The sequence below is a fragment of the Lutjanus erythropterus genome, chromosome 18 (genome assembly GCF_056507025.1).
Source record: "Lutjanus erythropterus isolate fLutEry1 chromosome 18, fLutEry1.hap2, whole genome shotgun sequence".
NCBI lineage: Eukaryota > Metazoa > Chordata > Actinopteri > Lutjaniformes > Lutjanidae > Lutjanus > Lutjanus erythropterus.
In genome coordinates, this window is record NC_139334.1 from 12,084,592 (window position 1) to 12,112,384 (window position 27,793).

Below are 27,793 nucleotides of genomic sequence, written 5' to 3' on the forward strand. Positions count from 1 at the left end.
AAATTATTAATCTGTAGAAAGCTTCATCACATTGGTGTGCAGGTCACTACAGCACAGCCAAAATGTATGCTTTGCTAAATGACTTCATCATTTTTACTAGGGCTGCATGATATTGAATCTTTGATGATATTTGATATGCCTGTATTTTCCAATTTATTTTGGCCAATTGCCAATACTGATTATGCACAGATTTTTTCTGCCTACTTGTATGGAAAATCAGATCTCTCTTGTAGTGGAATTAGCATTATTATATCCACTCTTATTTTGATAGCCTATTGCAGACATAAAATAGAACGCTTTTGCAAACCGACACATTCACTGGGCAAACTGGACAGTTTTTGCCACTGGTGCCTGTTTCTCTTTGTCATAATGATTAGGATGACTGTTCTTGACAGATGGACAAATGAATTTGTAATGCTTAAGAAATGTGATTTGGCTCCACCTCACATGACTGAGGCTGAGCAATCAATTGCAAATAAGCTTTGCTATCTGTTTCAGACACTTAAAAAACAGGTTCTGATCACATGCTGATATTACTGTGCATGCCTCATTTTTACACTTTGTTTTATAAATTTGACAGATTTCCAGCAAGACTGTCACAATGCTGAAATGCTCTAAGGAGTGTGGAGGGTTGTTTTTCTTTTGGAGTCTTGAGATCAGGGTGGAGATGATCATGATGTTTTGACCAAGATGAACTTCACAGTTACTCCTTTATCTCCCCAAATATCCTTAGCTATTCTCATTAGATTTGGTAGAGGTATGACATCCCTTTCCTTGTGAATTAGTTCTTTTTTTTGTTCCTCTTGATTTCACCACATGGCAAAAAATGTCTTTGGAAATGTTCTCAAGCTGCCTGCTGACCAAGCCACTTCAGTCACATACCTTCATTGAAGGTTAATAGGGATGTACCAGTATATTGAATATCGCAATAAATAGTCTCTATACCATACTGTGGACTGTAACAATATCTACCATGATACTACATGGTTAGTTATTTCATTTTAATGTTTTTATGTTTTGCACATCTTTAGGTCATGGCTAGCTGCTTTCATTATGTTTTATTAAAGAAGGGACTTTAAGGTAAAAAAGAGAAAATAATTTATTAAAGAAACATCCTATCATTGACTTGGTATTATTTTACCTTGACTTTTTGGCGTTGGTACAGTGATAATATTTTGCTAAATGACTTTGTCATTTTTATACTTCCTTTTATTAATTTGACAAATTTCCAGTCCAACACAATTCTCAAGTGTTCTAAGAAGTTTGCAGTTTTTTTTTTTTTTTGTTTTTTGTTTTTTTTTAAGATTCTTGAGGTCGGGGTGGAGGTGATGATGAATGAGATATTCATCAGTTCGACCAAGATGACTCCACAGTCACTCCTTTATCTCCCCAAATAGCTGTAGCCATTCACATTAGACTTGGTAAAGGTATGAAGTCTCTTCTCTTCCTAAGTTTTTGTTTTTCATCCCTCATGATTTAGCCACATGGCCAACAATGTCTTTAAAAAGTTCTTACACTGCCAGCTGACTAAGTCACTTTAGACACATGCATTTTATGGTTAATCTAATATTACAGTCAACAAAGTATTAATTGATAAAAGCTGAAAGATAGTACCCTTATAAGCTTCCAGGGCACATCATAATCAGACATGAAGACTCCAGGGATGCTGAGGAGACAGCCATTAGCCTAATGAGCTCCCAGTTTGACCCTCCATATGGTTTCTGGCTGTAGGTTTAGAAGCTTCATGTTGATCCCATCTCATGTTTAGTCTTGTACTTCATGTGAGGTGTGGCCGACGGCCACAGTTTGTCTCAGACACATATGTTTCTCTTACACTAGGGTGTCAACTGATGCACAGCATACAATATAAATCATTCATGCTATCTGTCTGCACGCTGCACACGGGCTCTCCCTGGGTTAGCTTGACAACAAAGCGAAAGCCAGGTGAGATTACATCCAGCTGAGGGCACAAACAGACATCTAAAGGATTCGGATGCTCCATCGCCAAACCTCACCAGGCACACAGACAAACAAATTGATTCAAACAATTGTTTATATAGTTTGTGTTCATCATAGTTTTACACAACTGTATTCAAAAAGTACACATATGAGCTCTGTCCCTGGGGTTTACTCTTAATCACCGTTCTTAGAGCTCCCTGGGGTTTATCTTGGGCCCGATGTGGAGTGGAGCCACATCAAAGCAGAAAATATATATTAGCCCCAACCCGCTCTCTCCCTCCAGGATATTGTTGTCCATCACCACCATGGCCCACTGCTAGCACTCAGTCCCAGAGGGCCTTGCAAAGACGTCAGCTGACATTTCTGCTTTTAGCATTTAGCAGGACATCAGTGACTTAACTGCTGGGTTTTTGGATGAGCTGTAAAGCGGGGTCATTCTTTGTGCGCACTGCAAGAGGAGAGCCTCATCCTCTGCGATGTGTCTTTGCCAGTGGGTGTTGACCCCTACGATGTAGAGTCCTGTTTTTGTGGAGGGGCCAGGCTGTGGATGGGCCCTCTGTGTTGTGTAAGCTAGAGATTAAAAGCCATGCCTCAGTGGAGTACAGACAAATTCCCTTCCAGCCACCCCGGCCACACTGACACTACCAGCTAAACAGAAAACAAGAGCAACCACTTTTTTTTTTTGTTATTACCAAACTGCTGTACCGTCGTGGCACTGCTGTCACCACCCAGTTGTAGTTCACCCACAGGTGACAACACCTTTAATGAGTTTTGATTCAGCAACACATTGCAGTTAAGGTCATGGTAGCATGTTTATGTGTCCCATGCGCTTGCCATATGCTCACATTTCCTGATAAACCAGCTGAACAGCTGAGTCACTTAGTCACAAAAACGTATGCCGTTTGTTTTTAAAACTGGACCTTACTTTTCTAGCTTATGTCCTCTTAAGTATGTACTCATACTGGTTGAGTCTGACAAAATATTGTCAATGTTTCACTGTGGTGTTGCATATCACCTCCTGAAACTCACTGGGTATCCCAACTTATTGAGTGTTCCTGAATATCTTATTCCAGCAGTGCATCAAAAGTTGTTTTTAACCAAAGAGATCTGCTGTATAAATACTTTATCAGACTCCACGTTTTAGAGTAGCTTCTGCTGCTTATTAACATTTTGAGAGAAAAATGCTTCACAAATCAGATTGTATAGTTATTTCCACCCACCCATGGGTAAAATATATTATTTCCCAATATATACCAATACCATAATACAAAATTACACATACTGTGATAGGGGGCTTTTTATGTTGGTTATGTAGACAGTGCAACTGAAGATACACGGGAAATGGGTGAGAGAGAGGGGGGATGACTCACAGCAAAGGGCCACAGGATGGAATCAAACACAGGCCACTGCAGAGGACCAATAGCCTTAGCACATGGGGCGCACGCTCTACCAACTGAGCTACTGGAGTGCCCCGTGTAGTAGGATTATATACATATTGTTCAAATTTTACCTGAGCCATCTCTTAGCCACACTTGTACAGATACAGTTGATTTTAAAATGCTGTTTATGTGTCAGTTATAGCAAACCTGCTTGTGTCACATGGCATTTTAAGCCGCATCGCCCTGTATACATTTTTGCAGCTTGTGTTGGTATGTTACTTTTGAGCTGACAGGCGTGTTTGTACAGGCCGGAGGAATGGAGCCTGCAGGAGAATGAGATCCAGCAGTGTTAAGATGGACAGAGAAAGACATGCTGTGTTGATGTAGTATAATGAGCTCTTACAAAAATATGGCTTGACTTGAACACTACAGGGTGTGTTGGAATTTCTTTGCGTGTTGCCACGCTGTGCACAGGCAGTATGATGCGTACTATAGTTTGTGCCTGCTCAACATAGAAAAGCCCATATTTTACATGCCGGACTCGGATGAGAACAATGAACACAGCTCTGTCAACACAATATCTTACCTTGGACATTTTGTTCTTCCTGATGTCACCGGTGTAAAGAACACTGTACATAAATCATCTGATATTTAACAGATTTACCACTCTGTACAATTGACTTTTCAGGGCAGGACCAAGGGTACGCTAATTAGTCATCTATCCATCACACCTCTCACAATCATTAACCAGGAAGTGTTGGCTTTGACTGTGGCCAACCCTAAACCAACTGAAACTCTGTACAGTTTTAACAGGTCTTGCATTGATCCACACCAGTGTGGCTAAGGTGTATTCACTCTTGGTTTGCGTACTGTCTGGACAGCACAAAGGACAGCACAAAGGACAGTGAGGTCCTGCCTGGTTCTGCCGTATTTGCGCAGGTGTTGCTGAATTGTCTTTTGTCTGTAATGATCAGGTGATCCCTATTTGCTGATTTGCTAATGAGTTAATACACGATCAAATTACACAAAAGCAGCACTGCAACCAGCTGAAAAACAAGCAGTCTCGACTCGAAGCACCCTTGTGTTTCCTAATGTTAAAAGTTATCTCTCATACTAGAGATGAAAAAATTTCATATCCATCAATCGATTATAGTGACCAAAGTCCTCACCGTTATCAGGATTGTCATTAGAGCCCAACCAATGCTGGATTTTATATTAGGGAATGAAATGATTCCAATAACTACAAAAAAAGAGAGAGAGAGAGAGAGAGGGAGACACAAATAGAACAAAAAATATGTAAGGGATAATGTATAAGTTTATAAGACAGTGATTCAACACTGCACCACCCTACCTGTCACCTCACTGTACATCATCTCACTTGTTACACATAATTCGACACAAAATATTAATTTAAAAATGATTTTACGGGTGGCCTGGTGGCTCAGTTGGTGAAACGTTCGCCCCATGTGTGGGGGCTGTGAGTCCTTGTGGCCCTTTGCTGCATGTCATTCCCTGCTCTGTCTCCTCCTTTCCTGTTGTATCTTCAGCTTCCCTATACAATTAAAGGCATAAAAGCCAAAAAATATAGATATATTAGGCTCTTAGTAATGGTCTGTTATAACAGACCTTAAGAACTTAGAGCTGTGATAGCCTGATATCAGGCCAATAATATCGCTATTGTTAAAGTGTGCTGAAAATGTTCAAAAAGTACTGATACACAAAGTGAAAAAATTTCACCACCTTTTTTATTGAAAACCTCTCAGTGATTTGAAATGACGTCATGTCCTTTGTGATGTCACTGTTTTCATAGCTGCAAAACAAACCCACGTTGCTGCTGCACCTTTGCCTGGGAGACTGTTGCTGACTTTGGTGGATGCTGAACAGTATTTACTGTGAATTCTTCAAAGCACAGTAATCAAACATGCTTTTAATGATAATTATAATTTGAAATGGTAATACTTTAACGTGGTTTATTGTGAAACCAGTCATTGTTTTGTCATTCTTACATTGCACACAAAGCTAACTCAACTTCCAGGTACATTCAGCTATAGTAGAGGCATTTTGTGAAATGGACTCATCCACAAAGGACTCAACATTATTTGCTAAAGCCATGCATCCTTCCTCTATCTGTTGTATTGCTGCTACATTTGTGTGTGTTTGCAAGCTCTGACCCACATAAGTCTTATCACACTTGGAGAGCTGCTTTGACTACTTGTGAACTACTTGGCCAATGTAGTCAGTCTTTCGTCTGCAGTAAACTTCAAACGAATGCTAATTTGGTGTTTTCTCAGAGGTTGTCAAATGTTTTCAACGAGACTGGAGGTCTGGCCAGAGGAAGGGAGTTTGTAACTCATAGTAAAATAGATGACTCCAGAAATAAATCGTGATGGTGTAATTCAAAACAAATACAACCTAAACTCTGGCTGCACCAAAGTTGCAGCTATAAATAAACAAGGGAGAGGATGATTTAGAATCAGGCCTGATCCTGTTTTAGAACCAAAAAAGCAGAAAAGAAGATGTATGTTTGTTTCCTAGAGCAGAACAAGGAGGTGGATTGGAGAGATAAATCTTTTCTGTCATCAGATTGGGAGTATAAATGAGGAGGGCAATGGCAGATTGGTGATATTCTAGAATGAGAGCGCCCTTTCTTAAAAATACTCTCCCATCCATTTATGTTCAAAAAGCAGTTCATGACACATCCATGAAAAATTAACGTAAGTAATGTTTTGGTTAATTCTGCACTTTACTTTATGTATGTATTTTTTTTCCACACAGTCTCATACATATGGTAATTTCTGTACATCTTGGACTTCATCATCGGTACTGCCTCCCACGTAAGCTGCCTGGTCAGTGCATTGGGGCACGTATAAGTCTATAATGCAGTAGGCCAATACATATGATCAGCTTTTCTTTTTCAGCATACAAATATGATGAGTTTGGTTTGACTAAACAGTAACAAAAAGGGAAACTATTTGCCCAAATGTCCCACGTAAAAATTGAATTAGTGTGAGGTTGTTAACCAACTGCAGGAAACAGTACTTTGGGGGAATTAAAGGAGACGGGGGAAGTTTGGCAAGTTCTTATTAGAAGTGTGAATAAACTAGTATAGTGTACTCTTGGCTTAAAGGAAAAATATGTAATATAATACTGTACTAAACTATATAATGACCATGATTTGTCATCAGAGATTAAGAAAACATGCTAAGTTGAAATACTACCTTCTCTGACAGCATTATCTCCTTTGAAATTTCCAACCATTCCAGTGTGTTTTTGTTTTGGCTGCTACCCGTTTGAATATTATTCACTCTACATAGGTCTAAAATTAATGCACAATGTTCGTTGAATGAGTAAGTGTCTGTTTATGAGTGTTAAGAAATCATTTACAGCCTTTTAAATGGAGTAGATGGTGATATTAGTATGTTAATGGAGTCTGGCAGGCAGTGGGACAGGCAGTCATTCAACTCAAGAGTGTGTATTGTTGGAGCAGTGGACTTTTGTTTTTGGGATAAAGGGCTTTGCTTTACATTGACAGACAATTTGTAGTTATAAACAGCCAACCAATGACGTTGAAGGACTCATTGCTTGTCATTGTAATATTGTATAATTTGTGTTCATCTTGCATTCATGTAGGTTCAGTGTCTGTGCAGCCGTTACGTAACCTATCTGAGTTTTGAGTCTGGGAAGGAGGAGGCGGGGGAAACGACTCGCTTTTTGCTATTGTATATGTATCATCCATGACTCCAACTTAATATTTGGACTGTACTCATTTTGAATGCTAGAGTGTTACATATTTCATCTTTATCTGTTGTGTAGTTGCAACACTGACATCCTTTTGAATGAATCAAACAAATAATATACCCTTTGTAAAAGAAATAGCAGTCTGTAATAGAGGAACATTGCTTGATGGGAGGATAATACTTAATTGTTGTTTATTAAGAATAACTTTTTTTGAAGTAACACATAATAAAATAATGCATTGATTGCTTCCACATCCCCACCATCAAAAACATGCTAGATCGATTCTCCAGTCAGTGACCCTGACCATGGCACTGACTTAGAGCTGGAGTTGGTCCCTGAGCACTGCATAGTAGCTGCTTGCTGCTCCTAGGATTGGGATGGGTTAAATGCAGAGACTGATTCTCATTGTATGTTTTTCTTTATACAAGTGACAATAGTTGACCTTAACCTTACCTCTATTGAACATCTACACCTTTTTATTACAATGATATATCATCTAGTTTCAAGTAACAAAAGGCAATGCTTTGCAGCTAGGAGACACTTTGCTGTTGCAAAACTAAAAAAAAACATGCCTTTTCAGGGAAAATCACTGAGGTAAACCATTTCTAAATGTGATAAATGAATGCCAGAGTTTCGGATGCCCCTTTTTTGCAACATAACCCTTGACCCTTGGCTGTCCTTCTCCCCTTAGCTGGACCTCAGCCAGCCTTTGGAGGAGCAGGGTCCACTGGACGTCATTATCCACAAACTGACTGACCTCATCCTTGAGGCTGACCAGAATGATTCACAGGCTGTGCTGCTGGTGCAAAGAGTACAGGTATGCATCTTTGTCTTTTGTCATTTCCACTGAGGATTCATAAATGTTTCAAAAAACACAAGTAGAGAGGTCTGGAAAAGTGGGGGGAATTAGAGATAGAGACAACATAGAGATGTTGGCAGCTGCCATGCCTTCTACAAAGGAAATAAATGGCTGCTGGGTAACATAAAATTTTCTGGTGGACCCCCTAGTAGTATATGTAATTTTTTTCTAGATGGATATGACACACAACCTCTCTACTCTCTACTGGGTCTATTGTTTTTCCACATATTCTAGAGAATGTCTTGAAGATAGATTGCCAAAAATTGTACAGCTTGGGACATGACCAAAACATGTGTTGCAATGCGGCGAAGGCTTGTTTGCATCGATCACATGTAGGATCAATATCCCTCTTAATCTTAGATAATCTGTCTTTGGTCCAGTGAAGATGGTGCACTATTTTGAACTGAACCACAGTGTGCCTAAGGCATATTGAAGAGGAGTAAATTCTCTGTATAATTTTTTGCCAAATTGCTTCTGGAATTTTTTCATCTAGGTCTGTTTCCCATTTGTTTCAGAGAGAATCCAGATTATTCACATTATGTGTGTTAAGTAAAGCATAGATTCTGCTTATAATTTGTTTTGTGTCAACATTACATTTAAAATTGTTTCTAGCAGAGTTTCAGGAGGACATAATGGCAGAGGCAGAGTTAGAAGCCACAAAACCACTGATTTGTAAATATCTATAAAAATGGGACTTATGAAGATTAAATTTCTGTTTTAACTGCACAAAGGAAGTGAACCTGTTGTCGATGTAGAGGTCAGATAATGCACCTATTCCACTTCTTGACCGGATGTCAAAAGCCTCATTCAACATTGATGGGGCGAACATATGAGTTCTTGTTACTGGTGCAGCATAAGAAAGGTCAATGAAATCAAAGGACCGTCTAAACTGATGCCATGTTTTAAGGGAATGGATAACAACTGGATCAGAGGTGAAAACTGAGATGGGCTGATTTAATGATAATTTAGAACATAATAAAGCTACTGGGGAAGTAGACCCAATGGATGCCCTCTCCAACATTATCCATTCAGGGCATATTGACATCAATGACATCATTCCTCATCCAATATAACAGTGCTCTTATAATGGTAGCCCAGTAGTAGTAGTATGTAAAATTTGGAAGTGCCATACCTCTTGTTGTACGAGGCCTCTGCAATATGTTCTAAAGTTCATTCTTGACCTCAGGAACAGTATGTGTGTTAAAATAATCCCAACTCAAAGGTCCACTTACTAGCTTTTTTAATGAGCTTTCCTTTTCATTTTTACTCACAGCCTTCAGCAGGCATGATATGATAACATTGGCTTGAGGCAATAAACATTTATAGATGAGAAAATTTTATGTTTACGTATCAATGTCCCAGTTCAAGCAATCAAACAAAGGCTTAACCTCAGCTCCAGAAACATAAAGGAGATTAGCAGCGGTAGCTGATCATGTGGTGACTCAGGAAACCTAAATGCTGTCACTGAAAGTATTAAAAGAGTTTTCTTGTTCCACCTCAAGTGAGAAAAATCTCACTTGGACAGCAGGTCACAGCTCTAAATGTGGCACTGTGAACACTTAAGAAAACCGCTGTTTGTGTCTATGTATTCATTGATCTGGCAGTGCTATATATGGTGTGAAAATTTATTTTGCACTAGCTTCTACTCTTTTTCTCTGTCTGTGAATGAGTCAGACAAGCTGTAATCATGATCAACGTCATGCAATTCTGTTAACATGTTCCTGACTGCTCATTTAGAAAGGTTAAACAGGATGTCAGTATGGAGCAATCACTTTAACAGCAGAACATGGTTAATATTAACTAATAATAAATTGCACACTTTTATTGTAGGCTACTCTAGGCCACATTTAAACAAGTGCACACACCCTGTTTTTTGTAAAGAACGGTGACAAAAAAACAAACTGACAAAAAAAATGTATAGATCCCCACTTTCTACAGATGGCAACAATGGTGATCATGTACAATTATAACTGTTTTTTTTCCCTCCAATCCTCCAATAATCATGTACAAAACAGACTAATCATCCAAGCTCATGTTTTTGTTTGCTCTGACAGATGTATGATTCACATTTGTGAATTAGTCTGGCGATGCCAGGCTAGCACAAACCACCACCACACATCTCTAGTTGTGTCTTCAACCTGCTTCAGTGTCATAGGTTATAGCTTTCCAACAGCAATGTTTATCCTTGATTTCAAAAGAAGCTGAGTTGGCTCTCATTTGAAGGAAGATGGTGGACACTTTAAAATCAGTTTCCATCCATAAGCAGCAACATCATAATTTCTCAGCAGTGAAAATGCTGTGAAGTAACCAAAGTAGTTTGTCTGTGTCCAGCAGCAGCCAAGTTTTCTATCAGGCACTTAAAAGTGAACTTTGACCTCTACACTCAAAGCCTCACCTAATAGAAGCACATACAAAGACAAGGACGTGTTTATACAATGAGCTCATTGAACCTTTATTAAATTTGTCAATTAATGAAAACTAATCTGATGAGTCATTAATATGAAACTAATGATTAGTTGTAGCCCTAGTTAAAAAGCACAGTGGTGTAGGAGAACAGTTGTAACTTTCCTGCCAAAGGTAACCAAAGGTCTTCTTGTGGTCTGCTGTGAACATTACATCATTGAAGGTCTACAAACTGCAAGCATTAATAACAAGTACTCAAACGACCTTGACAGGCTTTTCTTAGTGCAAAGGAACAATGGTTTTACTCCAGGATTGTCATTCTTTCACTTGGCAACTAAAGCTTGTGACTGGATCACATATTAGCTGGAAAATCAGCAGCTCAGCTTTATGGCTCAGTCCTGTCTGTACCTCCTTCTTTCTGTTCTGGCTATTTACGTGAACACAGCTGTCATCTGTTACATTTTCGTTGAGATACAAGCATTGATGCATTTATAATACGAAACAGCTGTAGTCATAAATAACCTTTTGTGTGGTGGAAGGAATAAGCCTTCCTCTTGAAAATACCTCTTATTTAAACAAAATGTCAGGCTGGAGTGAACTCTGATGAATCAGTGGCCTAAGGTCTGTGGACCTGGAAAAAATATTAGTATGATTGTGGGTGCAGTGATAATTATAACAGTGATTATTGATAGTAATCTTTGTAGGAGGCTGTGGTTTAAGGGACTAAATTAGTTTTCTCACCTTTGTATTTTTAGCATCGTTGGTACCTTCAGCCACCTAAAGATAGTAATGAATTAAATGGAAATGTTACTTATGTGGTATAGCAATAATGACAATAATTTGGAAAGCATAGTTGCAATTAAAGTTATTAACATTCATAAACACTTGTGGAAGTAGGTTATTTTGTTTGATTTGCTGCCATTAGAGATGAAACTATATGTCCATTTTATATCAAGGTTATGTTGACCAAAATTAATAATTATTATTGCAATATTGTTAAAAGTTTTATATTAAAAACCTCTCTATAATTTGACGTGCAGTGAAAAGTTCGGTATTAGTCATTTTAATTTTTCCTCTTTGTTTTTCCCATTTGAAGTTTTCTTATTTAATAAATGGCTATGCCAGACAAAACAATGTCATGAGGTGTAATTACTGAAATTTCTATACTATCAATTAATTATCAATTAGTACATTTTTAATTGGTTAAATTCTTAACAGTGATGAAAGATTAATAATTAACATCCCTACGCAATAATCAGACATGGTTTAATGATAACTGTAATGCTTAACAGGTAATTGTTTAATTGCTAGCTGCCATGTAAATGTTGTTTGCTGCAAACAGAGATTAATTTTTTTAGTCTAGTGACCTTCTCTGTGATTGACAGCTTACTGTATGTTACTCAAGCTGATGTGGTAAATTGTACCCATATGGTGCTAAAATGTTGTTTTACACTTCAGGTTTGATGCCTGTAGAGTCTCAGACATGGCTTACAACTAGTGGCACAGATTAAATCCTCAGCTGACCATATTTTCTGAGACTACGGAAACAAATCTGCCCGGAAAGACGAGCAGAAAATGTGCAACCCTGACACCCAGTCTCTCTCTCTGGCTTTCCTCTACAACACCTGCTGGCCAGGGCTCATCCCCCTCACCTCCTCCTCTTGTCTGTGTTTTTCTTCTTCTGAGATGCAGACATCAGCAAGTGACAGTCCTTATCAGCAGAGTATTCCTCTAAACTCCTGGAAGATTAATTTGGATTTATGTTTTTTGGCGGCAGCGTGTTTGACTTACATAACCGCTCAACTGACTTTGATCAGCATTGCCCGTTAGATCCCGGCAAATCCTACAGATGGGTCCTTCATGTCAAGGCAAAGGCATTTGTTTACATGCTGCATGCGTCAGTATGTATGCGTATAATCAGAGTCAGTTCACAAACGAGTGTTTTACGTGTGTTTGATGTCCAACATTGCAGAGTGTGTGTTTCATTTCATGCAAGCGTGTGTGACAGTGGAGCTGTGGTGTTTTAAAAGGCCGTGATATGAGCAGGCAGGCTGTTTGTGTAATGTGCAGGCCAGCCAGCTCCACCTGACAGCGTCTGTGAGTCAGTAAAAATTGCGCGGAAGGAAGGGTTGGCAGAGAAATCTCCACAGAGCAGAGATGGAAATGTGGAGAGCATAGAGAGCTGCAGAGTGTAGAGGAGGTGGTGTGGGGACAGAGCCAGAGGAGAGCCGACAAGAGGAGAGGAGAAAAGGGGAGTGCAGTTATGTAAAATATGAAACCTCACGCTGACCTAACAGCCGGCCATGCAGAGATGTAGTGATGTAACCTACACAGACCCGCTGGCATACATCTCATGCTCTCGCTAGTTCACACGTATGGAGTATGAGGCATGTTGACCCTTAAACTCAGTGTTTGTATTTGTAGTTTGCCAACTCCACTGTATTTGTTTAACATTTCTAATCTGTATGGATGTGTTTGTGTGTGTGCTGTGTCATGACAGATGGTTTCACGTGGTTCGTAACCCCCCCATATTGCACATTTAGGCATATAGTATGTTCCACAGACACACCCAGATATTCCCATTATTTCTGTTATTGATGAATCCATCCATTATTATCTGATAAATTAATCAGTTAATTGTATAATGCCTTCCCAGAGCCAATGGAAACCTCAACTTGTTTTATCTAACAAATAGTCGAAAACCCAACATAAATATGCAGTTTTTAAACTGGATTTTCACCAGTTGTGTGACTTAAACAATTAATTGAAGTAATTTTGTGTTGATAGATGAATGATTAATTGTGTAATTGTTTCAGTTCTACACCACACTGCTTGTAGCTCCAAGTACTGCAGTAGGAGATAAATACAATTCTAAGAAAAATGTACAATACTAATCATTGCCAGTCAGCACAATCTGAGGAGATGCACCTTATGGTGGTCACAATGACCAAAATAACTCTAACCGTATATGTAATTTAATATTATGGTAGTAACATATATATCACAATACAGTGATTGTTCGGTAAATTCAATTAAGAAAAATTTAAATAACCATACCTAACTTTATTTCATCATTGGAACATTGGATTATTTTCTGTTTCTGTTTGTAACTTTAATATACAACACAACTGCCTCACAGGAGACAACAAACAATTCAAATCAACAGCATTCTTTCAAAATGGGACCTTTAGTGAGAACAACAATTTCACGTTTTAAGGTTAACGGATGCAAATAAATACCGGCCTAGTTGGGTTGCTTCCTGCTTTGTGTTTACAGTTCACTTTCCTGCTACATGTTCTCTTGTCACATTCCAAGGCACAAATCTCTCTCACAATGCAGCTGATTTTGCAAAATATTGATATTGCTTCTGTGTTCTTTAATGTTTCTGCTCTGACTTTTTTCAAGTGAGCATAAATAATATAAAAAATATGTGAATAAAAAGAAGTTGAGAGTGTTTTTAGAATGTCTTTGTCACTGTGTTTCAGGACTACATTGACGCCCACCCTGAGACCATCGTCCTGGACCCCCTTCCAGCCATCCGTACTCTGCTGGACCGCTGCAAGTCCTACCAGCTCATCCACAGAATAGAGAGCTGTATGAAGGGTAAGATGTTCCACGTAACTTTGTGGCACTTGTGCACAAAAATCTCCCACTAACTGGCTTATGTCTGCAATAGACAAGTATTGCAACCTTTGCAATTATTGCAATTAGTTGCAATTAGTAAATTTGCTCACAGAGGGGAAATAAATGTGTGTGGTCCTTTCAGTTTGACATAAATTCAAACTGTTGACCACTGATCTGTGCTGACCATCAAGGGAACAAAGAGAACTAAAAGAACTAGAAGTCATAAATGGAGGAAGCTGTGATATTAGCTCTGTTGCACTGTCAAATTTTACATCCTGCTCCATAAAAGAGATTGAGCCTAGTATGCAGTCAATGTGGATGAGCCAAGTACATTTCTTCAAAACAAAAAAAATACATATATATATTTTTGGCTGGTTAGTAACCAACAGCACAAGTAGTCCCAAATTTGTTTTTAGGCATTTCCACATTGTTTTTTTGCTGTACAGACTTTCTAAAACAACCTGGATACAAAGTGTGATTTTTGCAAATCAGATTTTGGAAGACACATTTGAAGGTGTCTTTTGCATCACTGGTAATGCATCACAATAATAATGTTAAAATTAAAGTGACGGAAGTATATCAGTGCATGATATATGATAGTGATAAATATTCCTGATATATTGTTTATCCCATTTATATTAATAAGGGTAGATTAAATATTAGAAAAATCATATATAAACAAACAACATGGATCATCGGGACAAACTGATGTGTTTCTCTGGCAATTGTACGTACAACTGAACTTGATCTGCAGTGCAGCCACCTTGCATCTACATAAAAGTGAAACAGAGGAAGAAAAGCGATGCAGGAGATAAAAGACACCCCGATGCATTTTATTTTATTTCACTTTACTATGTGAAATATAGGCAAATATATTTTACGTCCCCTTTTAATTGATGGTTTACCCTTTATAATTTGCACATCCATGGGTGCTGTGTGATGCTGAACAACTGCTTCTTCATGAATACGGGGTGGATGAATTTTCTCGTTAGAGTTTAGAAATTTTTTAGTTCTGACTTGTCTGGAAGCAGCATAAATGTTAAAACATTCATGAAGGTAGAATTTACTGTTGGACTGTTGTAGTATTTATTGCATTTATTTTAGTTAGTTGTACCTGATAAACTGGCCACTGAGTGTGTTTTGCTGTGTCACTGCAGCATGACCAGGCTTTACTCTGTTTATAGAGCTAATACCCAGTGTGTCAGAGGTTGAAATTAAGTAAACACATTAGTATCCATGTTCCTCTTTCTGTCCTGAATATTCTGTAAAAGCAGAAGTTTTCCAAAAATAATAAAGGAGTCCATGGACGCTGCCTTCTTCCTCACTTAATGTGTGTAATAATATTAAAAGGTCAGAGATGTAATTACTGCAGGTTGTCTGTCTTTCCTCTTCACCTCCAGAGGGGACACATGGATAACATATAACGGCACTGTCACTCCTCGCTTGAATTATGTTACACAATGCTTCCGAGCAGATGTTTAATTCTTGCCGGTAGAGCACTACGCTGATATAATAATTCCTCTACTCCCTTTCACGCGACAAAAGCACCTTCTCTGTTTTCTCCTGCCTGAACCCAGTATGAACTCTTTGTGAAGAACCAGAACTTTCCTTCAACACCTTCCTGTCGCCTAGCCCTTAAACGAATCAGCGGGCAGTGTCTTTTAGCTGCAGACAGAGAAATGTGGTGACGACAGAGCACATTCCCTACCCACACTCACTGTAAACACACCTGTGACTCATCCACATTTCCCTTTACCCCATACATGGCAGGGAACATAAACCTTTTAGGTATTACTTCACCGAGCATCCGTGACTCCGTGAGGGCCTGCAGTGTGGTGTCAGAGCAGCAGATCAGAGGTGGTTTCAGCATGTCGGCAGTGTCATGAGTTTCTTAAAATAGAAACACGAGAAGACGTCTTTTTATCCAAACAGACATGATGGCTGTTACGTAACAACAAGTATAAGCTGCATCACTCACTGGCTGTTTGTATTTGGTTTGAAGAGGAAGATGGCTCACTGGCTGCATTTATGGGAAGCTTCTTTGTTTTTTCACCACTCTGTTTCCATTAATGCAAGTGGTGCTCTCTGCTCACTCTTAGGCCTGCATGCCAAACCTCCCTGACAATTGTGGTTGGTTTAGACACCAGCATGGAGTGTAAGCCATTATAATCCTACACCACACCACTGTGATTGTAGAAAACACAACATGTGATTGAGGGTAGATGTACTCTCTTTCAGGAAAACAGGAGTGACTGAGAGAACTAGGTTTAAGGGATAGTTCAGATTATTTGAAGTGGAGTTATATGAGGTCCTTATTGATTTTCAATGTATTACCTATAGTAGATGCCAGTCAGAACGCAGCAGAGAGGAGTACCAGCAAGGAAGCTAGGAAACTGTCCACCTAAATTAATCTATATCAGTTTAAGTGTATGCTATATTTAGAATATTTTCACCACTTTACCTTGTCATTAGGTAGCCTTTTTTGATGGGAAACTGCTATATAGAAGTCAAATATGACTCTCTCCAAACCAACCAGACTCCATGACCAAAATCAGTAACAACAGAATGCATGAGTTTCTGGTCTGCCTCTGCTTCGACTGGTTAGTTTGACTGTGTTATTGTGTGAACTAAGTGTATTCAAAGTCACACAATAACACAAACAAACGTAACAGATCGAGGCATAGTAGACTAGCAATTCTGGAGCAAGTCTGTGAGGTAAAATGATTTTGCCAATGGAGTCTGGTTGGTTTGGAGAGAGTAATATTTGGGTTAAGTGCAGTTTCCCATTGGAAAATACTGTCTGACAGCAAAGCGAAGTGGAGAAAATATTCAAAATTTATCACACTACAACACTTTATTCATAGAAATGATCAGGTATTCAGAAATAACAGATCGTAGAGTTCTGTAATTGACCAATGAGAAATATTTAACAAAGGACTGTTGCTGTGGGTCAACTTCTTATCATAGACTCTAATGGAGCAATAAACTAATTTTCCAATCAATAAAATCATTTTCATAGCAATTAAATATTTTTTAACATTAATATGTTGTGTCAACGTATTGATTTTTCTTTTGTAAAGTGGCTATGTAATGAGTGGAATAATATACAGTGAAACAGTCATTATTGTGAAATAAAATCTTGACAAGGTCGTGAAGGACCCAAACATGAAGCAGAGGGTTTTGAATCACCCGCTCACTGTGCATTATCACTTATATAGTGTACATTTAAACCAATATTTATTTATTTAGGTGTAATTTTTTTAAAGTGGCTAAAATATGTTTTGCTGCTGTCCCTGTCCACAGCAGTACATTGTTTAGCTTCCTACACTGGTACCTCTGGTGCCCCTCCAAACTGCTACTACTGTAGGTAATACACCGATTATAAATAAGCCCAACCCCACTTCAAAAAAGCCAACCTATTCCTTTAAGGTTAGAGTAAAATAGAGAATAGTGTGAGAGTGTGGAAAGTGTACCTTGCTTTCGTAGGGACAGCCGCTTCCTCCTCCTTATCAGCGGAGACCATGGAGTCCTGGAGCAGCTGCCAAGGCAACCCAGTACTAAAAGGCCATAGAGAGGCTGCCATGCTTCACAGTCTGCATGACTCAGAATAGTACTCAATAGGAGGAAGCACTTGAGGTACGCTTGTGCTTTCTCTGGAAAACCTTATTTTATCACTTGAGTGGTTGCATGATGTTAAATGGGCCCAGCCACAGTACATTTAGCTGCTCTGCTCTGAATTGTTTAAATTAATATAAACTCAAGTTCAAGAATCAGCTCATCTTAATGTTATGTTTGATAGAAAATAGCCAGACAAGAGCCACATGAGCGCTAATGGATCAGTGTCACTGATTCATAGCTGTGCTTGTTGGAACTTTGGCACTGCTCTGTTGTGTTTTTGTGTTTCCTGTGCGAGTGCGATGAAGGTAATTGTTTATGTTACTTAGTGGATTCTACTCGTTCCTGTGTATGCTTGAGTTTTGATATTGTGTACTGTTTTTATAGACAGAAACCGTTGTCAAGTCAACTCTTGTATAAAACGAAAGCCTCTCTCAGTGTTTTAAGCTAATTCCTCTCCAGCTCACGATAAAAGAATTGCCTTGAGGATTCCTCAGGATCAAACTGAAACCTTCCTGGGTTTATTCGTATATTAATCAGGCTGTCTTGAGGTCCCTGTGCTAATATTAATCCCCGCCTCTGCAAGAACCAACAGAACAAGTGTCCCGTTTATGCAAGTGATCAATATTTAATCATAGTTGCAGCATGAGAAAGACAAACACTGAGACACTTTAAGACCCAAGCACTTGTCCACATCCAATGAGCCAAGTGGGCAGACAGGATTGCTCCAACTCCAAGATTTCTTGCCCGTCAGGTACAATGCTCTGTCACAATCATGAAAGGATTAATAACTCATCAGTTTACCTTTTGTTAGAAAACAATCTATTTTTTCTTTTCAAAATAAATGACTCATAATTGTAATTGGAGCGTTAAGCCTCTTAGGGTGCGATACTGAGAATGGCTTTACTCTCAGGGCATTGCCGTGTTTGGAGTTCAATTTAAAATATTGAAAATCCTGCTGCTTTGCCTCGGGGGTGGGGTCGCGGGTGGGGGGTGCAGAGAGAACAGTGAGAGAGGATGCTGGGGTTTCTAGGAAACAAGCTCTAAATAGCAACAGGAGAGTTCAGCCTTCGACCTAAACAGCACTGCACTTTATGAAGCTTAATGTAACTCAGCTCTCTGTTGATGCTTCAACCCAGAGGGGAAGATATGATCTGAATCTTAGGTGTTAGAACAGGCCTGTTGAGGAATTTCTTCTGTTCATTCTCAGGCACGCCAGTCATTCCCTATAAGTTCACTTATTTGCACGCATGAGTATGATGCATAACCTCCATTCCAAAAATGAAGCTGTGTAAAATGGAAATAAAAACAGAATGCATTCATTTGCAAATCCTTTTTGACTTATATATAGATATTTAATGTTCACACTGATAAACTTTGTTGTTTTTTGTAAATATACATTGATTCTGAATTTGATCCCTGCAACAAAAAGTTGGGACACGGGCATGTTTAAGTGGTGTTAAAAGAAAAGTTGATGCATCACAGTGGTAAACGGTAAAGGTTTGGGACCTTTGAACAAAATTGTTGACGTTTTGAAAGTGAAATTCCTTCTCATTCTTGCTTGTTATATGACTTCAGTTTTTCAACAGTCCAGCTTCTCTGTTGTCATATTTTGCACATCCTTGCTGGATGGCAGCATATGTCGCTCCAAAACCTGTATTTTCAGCCATGGATCTTGCAGAGATTTCTCAAGATTCTCGAAATCATTTAATGATATTATGGACTGTAGATGGTGAAATCCCTAAATTTCTTGAAATTGTATGTTGTGAAAAGTTGTTCTTAAACTGTTGTACTATTTCCCCACACAGTTTTTCCACAAAGTAGTGAACCTCACCTCATCCTTGCTTTTGGACGACTGAGCATTTCAAATATGCCCTTTTAAAAGCCAATAATGATACGATCACTTGTTATCAATTGTCCTGTTTACCTTTTCAATGTTTCAAATAGGTGTTTTTTGGACATTTCTCAACTTTCAAAGTCTTTTGTTGCCTCAGTCCCAACTTTTTTAGTATGTTTTGCAGACATAAAATTCAGAAATTAGTGTCTGTGTACCAAAAAAAACTTTAAACTTTATGAGTTTGGCCATTAAATATCTTATCTTTGCACTGTATTCTATTGAATATATGTTGAAAATGATTTGCAAGCCATTGCATTCTGTTTTTCTATACATTTTACACAAAATCCCAATTTTTTTGGAATCAGGGCTGTAACAGAGTGGACAGAGGACAAAATGCAGCAGATATCCAGATGAGATAAGAGAAGAAGAAGAGAAACAAAAAAAAAAACATGTAACTGGATAATGACATTTAAAAAGCATCTCATCGTGGAGTCCTGTAAACGTCTTCCCCGGCTCCGCTGGGTCTGCTGTGAGCATGCAGTGTTTAGACAGAGCCAGAGATTGATCCTCCTCTACCCCCCCCTCCACCCGCTCATCCCTAAAGCGTCGACCGGAGCCAAGCATGCACGCTATTACAAACTTGGCCACACTCTCTCATCCACCATCCCCTGCTCTCTTTATTATAAATCCTTAACTTGGAACTTGAAATGTTTTTCGTTTGACAAGGTTTAGGTCTTTTGATGGTTTTTTGTTTGACAAAATTTAACACCATCAGTCTTTGGGAACACAGTGATGTAATGGGGATATTTTTCCTAACAGACTGTTTTCTGAAAGACATTATGCTGCTATTTCTGTCCTGGTAAAATAACAGCAGTATGACCAGTGCAGAGATGACTGATGGGTAAGCCTCCAGGCTTCCCGCTCCCAAAAGTGACTGGTTGCAGAGCCAACAACACTAGAATAGATCCAGCTGCACAGGGAAAGGTAATAGAGCACCGAACAGTATCTGCCTGTGAGACAGAACAGCAGTATTCTGTTTGTCTGTCACGTAACAGCAAAAAATAAAACCATGCTAGATCGGCTTTAGCCTTCTTTTAAGATGCACATTGTGTTATTTTTAAAGTAAAAATTAGTCTTGCTATTAGTAAATTAGTTTTGTACATGTGGTTAAAGCCCATGTTCAGCTGCAATGGAGTGATTCCTTACCTTAAGGGCAGATTAACAAGGCAGCTCTTTGAATAACATTTTCAGGTTATTATGTCTTAGGCCTTTTATTTCGGGGTTGTGGTCATCACTCCTATCAGATGGGAACACAGTGTAGTCATCAAAGGCATCACAAGCTATTTAAACTTTGGAAAATCTGGCTCAGCTGTGGTTTGTGTACAACCTGTCTGACGTTGTTCCAACTGTTTTTCAAACTACTTTTTTACAGGTCAAGCTGAAAGAGACTACCTCAAATGTCAGTAATAATCCATCAGTTGGAGTGGTTATTTTCACCATTGACTTTCACCATGATTAATCATTTAGAGTCTACAAAATCAAATCAAATTGCTTCTTTTGTCCAACCAACAGTTCAGAACCCAAAGACTCTTCATTTACTATCATAAATGACAAAGAAAACCAGCAAATCCTTTCGTTTAAGATGCTGGAGCCAGCAAATGTTTGACATCTTGTGTGAAAAATGATTAACAGCGATCAAAATATTTGGAAAATAATTCTCTTTTGTTCGACTAATCAATTAATTGACTAATTGTTGCGGTCTCTAGTATGCATAATAAGGGAAAATATGACAGGTCAAAGTTGAACCTGGATGTCAATCTGTCAAGCGTACCAGTTATTGTTCTATAACCTTGGCTTTGATCGCCTCACTGCTCGTGTTCATTGTCCTTTTGGAATGCCGCCACATTCCTCAATCTCAGCAATTCACAAATTTAGTACAATGTAGAGGGATTTTAAAAATGCTACAACTGTTGTCATTATCAATAGATATGCTAGTTACTTTCTTGATTAATTGATTAATTATTTATTTCTTAAAAAAAAAAAAAAAAAGATTTCAATACATCTTAAGTTAGGTTTCCAGAACACAATTTCACATCTTTGCTTTTGTCCAACCGATAGTCCAAAATGTAAAGATAACCAAAAGATATTCAGTTTAGTAAAATAGAGGATTAAGAAAACCAGCAAATAGTCACATTAAAAAATAAATAAATAAAAAGTGAAACTTTTGCTTCAAAAGTGACTTAACTATGAATCCATTATCAAAATTAGTTTGTCTCCCTAGTAGGACTGGGTGTCAGTACTTTTTATATTGAAGGTATTGACTGAAATAACCCAGTGCCAAGTAGTATTGGTTTACCTTCCCCAGTCAAACAATGCCCACAGTTCAAACTTTTTGTACCCAAATCTAAAGAAAATTACTATTTTTATGGTTCAGCCCGTAGCCAATCACTGCAAGTGTTTTCAGTTTAATGCAACACAAGTGCAGCAGCTACAACCCTTAAAGTCTGTGGTGTGGTGAAGTTGAGCGCACTGCATTTTAGATGCCATCAAAGCCTTTAAAAAATATGGCTATACTTCAAGCCTGTGGCATCTGATAAAAATATAGACATAAAATGCAGAAGGATTATTTCAGGAATGCTTCTGTTCACATGATGGGTATCAAATGAAGAAGAGAAAACAGGTATCAAATAAAGTATTTTACTGGTATCTGTATCACTGGTATTGGTACTCATATTGTAATTTTTTAAACGATACCCAGCCCTACTCCCTTAGTCACCACACCACCATCATGCAGCACTATTACAGTAACAGGGTTCCTTAACACTGAATTACTGTATGTGCTTCTTTATCACCTCCCACAGCAGCAGCTGTCTGTGGCTGATTTTCCTGGAACCTCCTCGACAGCTTAATGTCACTTTAGAAGTGTCTGTTAACTTTTGGGCTCTTAGATTTTTTTTTCCTCGTGCTTGTGCTTTCAGTGTGGGGCTTTCCAAAAGTCATTGTGGAAATCTGCACTATCTGTCTGCTGTGGGATCAGTAGACTTGTGTGGGGCCCAGTGTACAAGCAGAGTTCAGCACTCAGCACTGGAGTAAATGTAGGCAAATGAGATTCTCCTGACCTCAGCACTAGCAGGAGCTGAGAGCCCTGCCACTGTGAGGCTGAGGCCCACAGCACACAAAGGCCGGCGTGTTTCTATTGTGTTTTTGTCATTAGCAATTTGCCAGCTCTTGATTTGGCCCCCTCACTGATTTCCTGTGGTGATATCTCCAACCAGCTGCCTTATCACCCCTACGTACCTACTGTAGAGGGGAAATTACTGAAGGCAGGACATTAATATAGATGCGTCCTGATCCCTGATATGGTGAAGTATGACGGAGCTGCAGGATGTTTGTTATTTTCAGTCTTATCGGAACTAACTGAGCTGCCGGTACAGGATATGATGTAAAAAATATGATGTAAACAGACGTGATGTGATATAAAAACATGATAGAGATGGGTGAGAAAGAGGCTGGATTCTTGCCTGGCCTCCGTTATGTTTAATTAAGGTTTGGCTGAGTTTTTATTGCTCCTGTTTTTTTTGGGGGGTTTTTTTTTTTTTGCTACTGACTGACTAGTGAGCTATCTAGCACACCCGTCAGTCAGGTGATGTATCTGATGACTCTGGGAAGTCCTCAGCTGGTTTGACTTGTCTGTAGTTCCTCATGAGATGGTGTGTCTTCCTGTATTTCAGCATTTTCCTGTGCGTGTGTGTGTGTTGATTGGGAGGAGCAGAAGGGCCTGGCAGCTTTCTGCTTTATTTATTTGGACACGAGTCATTTGTCCCCCTGGGCCTCAGATGGCCTCTGCTGTGTTTGTTGTCTAAACCTGTCACAAGGATGGAATATAAATATACAAATACAAGGCCAACTCAAGTTAAATAAGGTGTGGGTGCATATGTGAGACACTCATCTGCTCCCTGTGTCGGAGCAGGTCTTGAACATTATCTCTCAGACTACAGTAGGATGTTCTGCCCTTCATTTTTTCCTAAGTAGGCTATGGATGATAACCGAAGAGAACAGAATAACAAAAGAATGGCTTGGAGTGCTGCTATTTCAGGAGAAAACAAGGAACCTAAATCGGTATCCAGTAAAGATGTCCACCTGGGAGCAAAGACTGACATCAAACCCGTTTTTAAAGGTTACACCAAAAAAAAGACTTACTCTAAAACCCAGCAAATTCCACATTTTGTACACGGTTAATAGAACAGACCATTCTTTTTCTGTGCTCACAAATACAGCTGCTTCAAGTGTGTAAACTGATCCTGAAATGATGAGGTGACAGAAAACTGATGCTTTTCTATATTTTATATCATTAAAAATTAAATATTTGGGGGTTTTAGAATATTGGCCAAATAAAACAAGCAATGTGAATGTCACCTAAGGCATTTTTTAAGAATATTAGAGTCCATCCAATATACTGATTGACCGATACTATCAGCCCGATATTGGCCTATCACAGCTGTATCAGTCTATACTGGTATCATTGTATACGTGTCTAGTATGTGCCTATGTGAAAACATTTTACAGCAACATAAAGCAGATTGTTTTCATCTGCTAGCTTCATAGGCATAATTTTTGGTTTTTATTTGTATTTAAAGTAAATTATAATAATTAAAAATACTGGTGAGTGTTTACTGTTTTAGTGCCCTGATATCACTTTGGACAGTAAAGTCTATTAAATGTCCTGTCACAAATATTAACCACTTTTGATGAATTTCTGCAAAAAATGTGTGTATGTATACATTCTGTACTCTGAATATTTGCCGATACATCTATCAGAATTTTTATGCTCAACATCAGCATCATCCTCAAACATCCAGTACTGGTCAGGCTTTAATTTTTGGTCGTTTAATTTAAAAAAAAAATAACAGCAGTTAAAGTAGTCCATAATTAAAATGAAGGCCCACACTGCTGAACATATCTGACATCATTATTTCTGTTTAACTGAAACTAAATTTTCTCTATTTCATCTCCAGATCTTAATTCCGCCAATTCCCTCCAACTGTCTTTTATTTGTCTTTTCATTAGATGAGAGGATTTGCTCTCCTCCATTCATGGTTCTTAACACGGATTGCAGCCCAGATGTGCTGGAGCAGATCAGGAGGCAAGGACTCACATTCCCCTTCAGTAAGTATTTTACCTTATTCAACCTCTAGATATTGAGGAGTTAAATCTATACACCATTAGACTTAATATTGTACTGTAACCACTAATTGTGACACAGAAATGTGAGTCAGGAAGTGAATTTACGCACCACAGTTCTGAAGTGTAAGAAAAGGCGTTGACGTGACATGTTTTTTTCCCCTGCTGAAATTTCGTTACTGGTTTTCAGTGTTGCATTAAGTTAGTTTACCTTGCTTAATTTTCTGTTTGTCCCCGCCTTTGTGTCTTCCTCAGTTTGCAAAACACGGGTGGCTCATGGAACCAACTCCCATGAGGTAAGAGGCCACAGGGCTCAGAGGTCACTCACACCCTCCACAGTTTGTTTTGTGGAAATGGTAACACTTGTCCACACACTTGTCATTTAACTCAAGACCAAACAACATGAGATAAAGCACTGCTGTACCTCGCCTATCTTTGTGTGACAACTGAAATCAATACCTCTGTCAGGCTGGCCAAATAGTCCTCATTCCTCCACACTTATTGCATTGAATTAAGTTAGGACTTAACTTGGACTGTAGTCAACCAAAGAAAATCTTGGTTGACTGAAATTTCTAACTACTGTTTTGACCAACTGATTGATTGATGGGGGGGGGGAAATGCATGGTATCTCTAGATTAATTAAATCTGGTGAATAAAAGGGTGCTAATGAAAGTTAGACAGCATTGCCAGTAAATGTATTCCTACATAACCCTAACCCTTCTGGGCATGTTTATAGAGTAAATTTACATAAAGCAGAAACGCAAACACACACGAACACCAGCAAAGATCACAGAGCAGAACCGGCTTCCTTAAAACAACAAAGCTAACACTCATACTGCAGTAGAAACTTCCACAAAAAGCATGATGAAAAACAATTAACTCTATAATACACAACTTTCCTTATTTAATTGCTTCAAATGGGGCTTAACGTTTACACAGATTCTCTTGACTGTCCTTCAGTAGTACAGTAGGACAGGGTAGTAGCCACGTCAGCCATGCAACATGCTAACGACAAGTTCAACAGTTAACTTAAAAAATAAATACTAAATAACATAAAACATGACAGAATTTCCAGGTTTTGAGTTTGATGTCAGGTCATGGACAGCTGGAATCGAGTTTGGATTGTTATTGGTCCTTGTTGAGAAAACTGGTGGAGTAAAATGCACACACTTTGTCATCAGAAATTAACTTTATCCTCTCAGCGCTTCTGTCCTGTGAGGCTGGGGGCCACTGAACCATTGTGTACTGGCACTTTTACTTGGTGTGAATTAGTTTGGAGACAAGTAAATGTTCAATAAATAGCATATCACTAAGAAATAAATACATAAGGTGTGCATATGACAAATTAAAAAGTGATGGAATAAGAAGTGTTTCTCTCCTAATGAAAGTAATATCAAGTATGTTGGTCGAACAAGATGATATCGACCAGCGGAGCAGAAGTTGTCAGCCCTGGACTAGATTTGTGTCTGAAAGTGCCTGCTGGTTTTAACTACGGCTTCAATTGATGTATATTATCCTTTTTTAAGAACGTGTGTCATTTTACCCTGTCCTCCTGTCCACAGATGGCCATTATCTTCAGTGAAGAGGACCTGAATGACGTGAAGCCTCCTTGTGTGATCCAGAGCTTCATCAACCACAATGCGGTGCTCTACAAAGTGTTTGTGGTGGGAGACTCCTACACTGTGGTGGAGAGACCTTCACTGAAGAACTTCCCTGCTGGACCGGCAGGTGAGGAAACAGACAGACAGGCAGGGAGAAAGAGAGACAGATGGGTGGGGAAGTTCAAGGGCTGCTAACAGCCTCACTCGCCACACTGTACAATGTGCACAGCTTCTCCAAATTAGCCAATAAAAGACCTCATAAAATGGCTTTATAGTCCTGTGTGATTGGACCTATTCGCCCTTTTAAGGGATAGAGCAGAGTGCAGTTGTGTTTTGCCCTGTCGGTGCAGGCTGTTGAAAATAAACAAGAAGAGTGGTGTTTCTCTCCATAAACATGTCAGAAGCTTTACCCACGATGCAGCTTTGAATACAGGGTTGTCCCCAGACACAAGTGACTCCGGTATTTGCATGCGATACAGTGAAGGCCCTCATGCAAACCAGGTTTCACCATCAGAGCGGTAGTCTGCTTTGTGTAACAGAGAGAACAGTTGCTTTCAGCCTGGAATGCTGAGTGGTGCGGCAGGAAAGCACAGCCTTTGTCACGCCAATAAAGCACCATACCACAGTGTTACATCTGCACAGCAATTAGATCACTGTGCACCGCGGCCTGCTGCTTTACATTGTGTTCTATATGCAGTAACTGGAGGGGATAGGCTGGATGACAGGCTGAGGTATGAAGGTAAAGGAAGGTGGGCGGTGGTTTCTTGTGGTGACCCCTGCTGGTACCTGTTCAGTAGTGCTCTTTTAATCCACCTTACTGTTTACAGGTTGGTCATCAGTGCCTTGTGGTGGTACCTGGGCTGGGTGTTCCCAGCATATAAAAACTAGGCTCTCAGGCAGCCTTAGTTTCTACTTGGTTCTCCTTCACTCATTTAATGCGTCCTACAACATTCTCACCCCACATTATTGACCCTACTGACACTCACATCCCATACTTTGTGATCTCTTGCTATTCCTATATTTCAGTTAGCTTTGTAAAATAACTTACTTGATTTAATCTTGACTTCATTCAGAATTTTGACAGTTGAATTTGATCTATCAGCTTACATATGTATGTTTTACCAGTAAGACTCCCATTTTTATGCCTTTCTTTGTCATCTGTGATGTGAAAACATCAGATTTCCACACAATCGGAGAAAGTAAAAGTGTGTGTTCTGCTCATTGCTCAGGTATTAAAATCTCGGTGCAGGTGATGTGCTGCAGTGGCTGAAAGCTCATCACTTGCATTCCATTTCTATCATTCTTCTCCGCTTCCATCACAGTTAGTCTTGTGGTGATTTTGACTCTTACCATTTATAATTTGTCCTTGAAATGTTTTTTGTAAGCCTCTATCTGTTTTATCTTTTTATAGTGGCACAGACTGATAAAAAAAAAAAACACGGACTGCTAGACTTGATGATTTGAATGTTTGACTTTCATTTGTTTGGCAGTGTTTTGTTTATGTACATATCAGGTGTTTGGGTGCTGGTGCATGTTTGGTCCTTTAAGTGTTCTTGCTTTAGTTGGTACGTGCCTAGATTTTAGGAGATGCACCATG

At 39.0% G+C, this 27,793-nt stretch overlaps 1 protein-coding gene across 2 annotated transcripts in view; it reads left to right on the forward strand.

Moving 5' to 3' along the window:
• Window positions 1-27,793, forward strand: part of LOC146310727 (inositol-tetrakisphosphate 1-kinase-like) — a 42,489-nt gene that overhangs the window by 10,209 nt on the left and 4,487 nt on the right. For both annotated transcript variants that reach the window (XM_084742149.1, XM_084742150.1), the window contains exons 4-8: window positions 7,768-7,893; window positions 13,824-13,941; window positions 24,482-24,580; window positions 24,851-24,891; window positions 26,158-26,323. In XM_084742149.1, coding sequence (XP_084598275.1) covers window positions 7,768-7,893; window positions 13,824-13,941; window positions 24,482-24,580; window positions 24,851-24,891; window positions 26,158-26,323 — 550 coding nt within the window. The remainder of the gene's footprint in view (window positions 1-7,767; window positions 7,894-13,823; window positions 13,942-24,481; window positions 24,581-24,850; window positions 24,892-26,157; window positions 26,324-27,793) is intronic.